General features: G+C 38.6%; 1 protein-coding gene across 10 annotated transcripts in view; it reads left to right on the forward strand.

The window, feature by feature from the left end:
- lama2 (laminin, alpha 2) overlaps positions 1–6,000 on the forward strand; it is a 235,175-nt gene that overhangs the window by 65,039 nt on the left and 164,136 nt on the right. For all 10 annotated transcript variants that reach the window (XM_042222720.1, XM_042222717.1, XM_005935361.3 and 7 more), the window contains exons 4-5: positions 3,550–3,601; positions 5,077–5,267. In XM_042222720.1, coding sequence (XP_042078654.1) covers positions 3,550–3,601; positions 5,077–5,267 — 243 coding nt within the window. The remainder of the gene's footprint in view (positions 1–3,549; positions 3,602–5,076; positions 5,268–6,000) is intronic.

The following is a 6,000-nucleotide window of genomic DNA, read 5'->3' on the forward strand; positions in this document are numbered from 1 at the left end:
AAAGAACCACAGGCTTCACATATCCCAGTTAAAGTCAGAGTTCATCAAAAATAAGTGTGCAAAAATGGCTTCCATCGGAGAGTTTTAAGACAAAAACCACTGCTGAGCAAAAAGAACACAAAGGCTTGTCTCACATTTGCCAAAAAACATCTTAATGATCCCCAAGACATCTGGGAAAATGTTCTGTGGACCGATGAGACAACTTTTTAAAAGGTTTGAGTCCTGTAACATCCAGCATAAAACTAACACAGTATTTTAGAAAAGGAACATCATAGCGACAGTGGTAGTTTGAAGGTCTGGGGTTGTTCTGCTGCGTCAGGGGACCTGGATGTCTTGCTGTAGTAAACGGAACCAACCTGCTGTATACCAAAACATCCTGAAGGTGAATATCCAGCCATCTGTTCGTGACCTCAAGTTGAAGCGTACTTTGGTACTTTGGATCGAAAACACACCAATTTTACCTCTGAATGGCCTAAGAAAATCAAAATGAATGAACCGGCTTTTTAAGATCATGCCACAGCATCTCAATCGAATTCAGGTCAGGCCTTTGGAGTGGCCGAGTCAAAGTCCTGACCTGAATCTGATTGATGTGCTTGATGGCATGATCTTAAAAAGCCGGTTCAACCTTGAAAACTCTGCAATGTGGTTGAATTAAAACAATTCTGCAAAGATGATTGTGCCAAATTTCCTCCATAGTGCTGAAGAAGACTCATTTACAGTTATTTATAGTCATTTATTCATTTACTACTAAGAGTGGCCCGGTCAGGTTTGGGACACTTTTTCACACAGTGCCATGTTGGTTTTGTTTTTTCCCCCTTAATAATTAACCGCATCATTTAGAAACTGCATTTGCATTAGCTTTGTCTAATATTTAAATTTGTGTGATTTGGGGTTGGGTGGGGTGGGGGGGTGGGGACTGGTCAGGTCTCCAGTCTGGCATTGGGCTAACACAGAGAGACAGACAACAAGCCACAACATATTCACAGAGATACCCACCCAGACATGGGGAGAACATAGAAACTCAACCCAGAAAGAAAGATCCCTCTAAGGTGGCGGATTTAAACCCAGAACCTTGGTCCTGGGAGGTGGCAGTGCTAAGCACCATGCCACTATTTGGATCAGAGTAGAACATTATGCTGTAAAACTCCTTTCAGCTGCTACATTATTCAGTAAGGGTTGCCACAGTAGAAGAATATACATATTTGATTTGGTAAAGATTTCAGATGCCCCTCCTGACAGGAATCCTTTCTCCCTGAGAGACTTTTGTCTCTTGTCCCAGTCTTGAATCAAGGACTTTTGTGTGTTAGGTGAATGTGTTAACCACTACCATATGGAACCGCAAACTGACAGAGTAAATATTTGAAGCTAAAATTCAATTAATAATTAATAATAATTATGCTGCAAAGAATAAAAATAAGTTTTGGTTCACAAGATAGACCAGATAGATAAAATAGACATGTCGTTAACATTGTTGGACTGTACTTTAAGTGGGGTTACAAATACAATGGTATTGAAAGGCAGTAACTCTGTAGTAATACCACCACATTTTATTTTTGTTCAAAAATTTCAATTTCTTTTTTCTTTCATTTGGTGATGCACTTTTTTATCCATTGAGAATGTTTTGTTTGCTTCATTTTAAGTTGGAAATAACAAGGTCTCATGCAAAACCTGATGAAACTCGCTGACACCCTGCTACTTTGAGCTTATAGTTCTTGCACTATAAAGGAAAAAATAAATAAATAAATGTTTGAGCTGAGAATCTATCCAATTAAACGTTATACTTATATGGGCTCTACATAAATGTATTTATCTGACATTAAATTAAATTTCATGCCTATGAGATTCACATTTATTCAACAGCTCTCTTATATTTTGCAGGATGGTTATTGGTTTGTTTATTTGTTGATGCTGTGTTGAGCTCCAGAGGCTGCAAAAAATCTCTTGTCTGATCCACATTTGATCAAAACCTAGACTATGACACAATGCAACCCTGGGTGCGCGCGCACACACATAGACACAGAGTGCATTAGTTAGTGGTGTTGATCTATGTTTAGCTGCTGGAGCTGCCTAGCTGTCCCAAAGTTGTCACCATATTACAAGTTACCCCTGAAATCACTCCTTTTCACATACACACACACATGCACACATACACACCATCCCGTTCTCAGTAAGTAACAGTGACTCTTTGTAGGAGGCTTGAATAACTGCTATAGGGTTACTTAAATGACACAATCTCTCGCTCTCTCTTGCCCTCCCTCTCTTTTGCTCTCTCTCTCACACACACACACACACACACGCTTTTTCCCTATTCTAATTGCTGCAATGTGACACTTCTTCCCACATCTGAGAAGAAAGGCCAATGAGCTTGCATAGAGAAGGGAAGCACAGCCTGGTGAAGATAGTTCAAGCAAGCATTTGACCTAAATCTGAATTTCGCATATACAGTACGTTTTTATACCTGTCTATAGTGAGCTGACCTTTTATCTTGCTGAGCGAATCTGGAATTTTTTTTTATTTAAATCATAATAAAATATTTTATTTCTATTTTATAAATACAAAAAGTCGGACAAAACTGGACAACAACATTCAGTGACTGAAAAATAAAAACCTTTTAGTTTGGTGGGGGTTTTTTTGGTTTATTGTGGTTGTCTAGCTTAAAGTTACCACGAAACCGGCTTACTGTAAGCGCTGGTTTGCATATGTATTTTCATATATTTTGAAATTACTATAGCAGCAAAAAAGCATTGGCTTTAAGCACATGAGAAAATCATGCTCCCTTTGTGTGAGTTTTAATCTGAGTTTCCCTCTTTACTGTTTTTGGCAATCGGTACAGCTGGCGTGTTCGTGCATGTAAGCCTCTCCCTAACACCTGCAATCTACTGCACTGCACTGTAAAAGCAACAAGGGCAAAGTGCAGTCCTGAGCATTCAGTTACCCAATTTATGTGCACTTTATTTTTTAATTTTCACTTGTTAAACTCCGCAGTGAGAGTTTTGCTGCCCTCCTCTGCTCCATGTTTCACCATCGAGCAGAGCAGGGGAGAAATTAAGGAAATGAAGATAATTTGACCCAAAATAAGGAGAACTTGATACACTATTGCAAGTGCTAAAAAAGCTCCCCAGCAAGTGTTAATATGTGTTAACATGTTAACGCCTTCTAAGATATTAATGCAATAAATTAAAGGGAGAGAAGCTGACAGGAAGACTGTGTGATGAGTAGACGTGTGTGTTATTTGACAGTGTGGTCTAATGGATTTCATTTCTCTATGTATTTTTTTTACTTTTTGCTCATCTGTAGGCACAGGCATGCACAACTTTTGTTAATTTTGGGGAAATATTGAATGCCATATATTTGTTTCAGTGAAGCAAGAAAAAAGCTGAAAAGAACTGAATTTTCAGTCTGAGATACAGTAACATTTTATTTATTCACATATCCCTGTTAAAGGTTTCTAATATTGGACTGCTCTGTATTAAGGCTTAAACAGTGAAAAAATTGTGTAATTGTTAAAACCAAGGTATGATGTGGATTTTTTCTGTGTGCATCTTTCAGGTTTTTCAGATCGCCTATGTGATAATAAAGGCAGCCAACTCACCTCGCCCAGGTATGCGTTCAATTATAAAAATGTTATTTTATCAGTCTCATACTGCTGGAAGTGTTAATATTTTTGCTTTGATTCATTTTAAGGAGAGGACTGTGACTAATGCGCAGGGTTCGTCTTAGGAGCATTAATCATCAAGCTAATGATCATCCCACAGAGAAGCCTTCATATAATGGAAGACTCCATTCAATCAAATGGATCTTTAGCTCAGCGATTAACAATACTGATGTGAAACAACAAACTAGCACGTTAAAGTAAAATGGCGGTGGAAGGTTTAAATATGTTGAAAAGTAATCTAGAAAAAGACGAAACAGTTGAATTCCTATGGAATTACTATGTTCTTGGCAAACAGTGCTATCCGTTATGGCCACATCTCCATTTGATTTCGTCAAAGGACATTGTTCCACAAGTCTTGTGGTTTGTTCAGATGCAACTTTGCAAACCTAAGCCATGTTACAATGTTCTTGTAGCATTGTACTTCCAGACAAGTGCTACTTATTCAGTCTTTCTCTAAATCAGGGGTGGGAACTGGAGGCCTCAAGGGCCAGAGTCCTGCAGGTTTAAGATATCACCCTGGGTCAGCTCACCTGAATCAAATGATTAGTTCATTACCAGGCCTCTGGAGAACTTGATGACATGCTGAGGAGGTAATTTAGCCATTTAAATCAGCTGTGTTGGATCAAGGACACATCTAAAACCTGCAGGACACCCCTGCTCTGTACTGTCATTATCTTTACTATTAAACATGTTAACTGAGGCCTGTAGAGTCTTTGTCAGATCTTGGTTTTTCTTTATAGTTTTTAAGAGGACTGCACGATCTGACCTTGGTGGGAATTTACAGAGTTGTCTGGTCTGTGGCATCGTGTTAACACAGACCCAAATCCATCCAGATCCAGACCACCTGCATAATAGAAGTGGTCACGCTTGCTGATTATCAGTTAATCAAATATATTTCATTAGCAGCACCTGTCTGTTACTTACCCTAATTAATTCCTATGGAAATAGTAAAGGTGAACCTAATTTTTGACAGTATTGCAGAAAGCAATGTGAAAAACCTGCTTTTTCACATGACTCTATATAATGGAGGGATGTGGTGCTTACATGATAAAATAAGCAATTATAATGGGCAAAAATAAAGCTGATGTTCTAGCTAGTTCACACAGAAACACAATAAACAAAAAAATAATAAAGATGATGGAAATTATGAGTGCATGTTTGTTTGATTTTTCTGTTGTTGTCTTCACAGTTGTTGTTTTTTTCGTTCAGCAGGACTCACTTTACTTTGCATTTAATCAATCCAGAATACCACAGTTAAATATGAAACTGAATGTTTTGTCAATTTTCTATGTATATTAAGCAGCGTGACCTTAACAGAGACTTGCGTGCCACTCATTATTTTTATTGATCTTCCCTGGTCTCCTCATCACACACTGAAAGCATTTCATTGTTTTCTTTACCATCGTTTTTTTTGTCCGCAGGCAATTGGATCTTAGAGCGTTCCATAGATGGCGTGACCTTTGAACCCTGGCAGTACTATGCTATCACAGACACAGAGTGCCTGACAAGGTTCAACATAAATCCTCGGACAGGACCTCCATCCTACACCAGAGATAATGAAGTCATCTGCACATCCTTTTACTCAAAGATTCACCCACTGGAGAATGGAGAGGTAACACATGAAGATGTCACAAACTAGGGCTGCTGCAATGTCAGATTTTGACTATACAATTATTCTGGCTGAAAGAATTCATGCTGATCATTTTAACTGTATATCTAAAGGCTTTTGGTTGCATAAGGGTAAGCTGTCCTTCTTAAGCAAAAAAGAAAAAACATTTGCAAACATTTCCAATATACCAGCTCATATAATGGGAAGCCTTGACCTGGATATCTGCTCACTCAAAATACAGCTGTTGGGGGTAGGAGGTTGGATTGACTCAAGATTATTTGTCTTTCTTTGGTCCCAGTTGGGGAAGAAGGGTTAAGGTGGGTTAGTTTAAATCTACTTAAACCATGCTGGAATTTCTGGATTTAATGCATTGCTTATATAGGCAAAGAAGAAAAAATCCAGAGTGGTCAGAGATGATAAAGAAGGAGGCAGAACCAAAGTTGACTGTACAACTGTGAGACACAAAGGAGGATGTGGCAAAGAGACTGATCTGGTGGACTGGTGTAGGCAGGTGATGGCCAGGCGACAAGAGGGATGTGGGAATTGTTATAAAATACTTTAATCAATGACATGAAAAAGAAAGTTCTGAGTTATTAAAAAAGAAAAAAAAACCACCACAAGACACACAAATACACACATGTGCACCCCAGTGTTTACTGTTGTGTTCCTTTGATCTGCTGTGTGTGATCACATCCAGTAACAACAGTCAGGCAGGCCTGACATTAATGAATCTCTT

The sequence above is a fragment of the Haplochromis burtoni genome, unplaced genomic scaffold (genome assembly GCF_018398535.1).
Source record: "Haplochromis burtoni strain Fernald_Lab_line unplaced genomic scaffold, NCSU_Asbu1 Contig_92, whole genome shotgun sequence".
Taxonomy (NCBI): Eukaryota; Metazoa; Chordata; class Actinopteri; order Cichliformes; family Cichlidae; genus Haplochromis; species Haplochromis burtoni.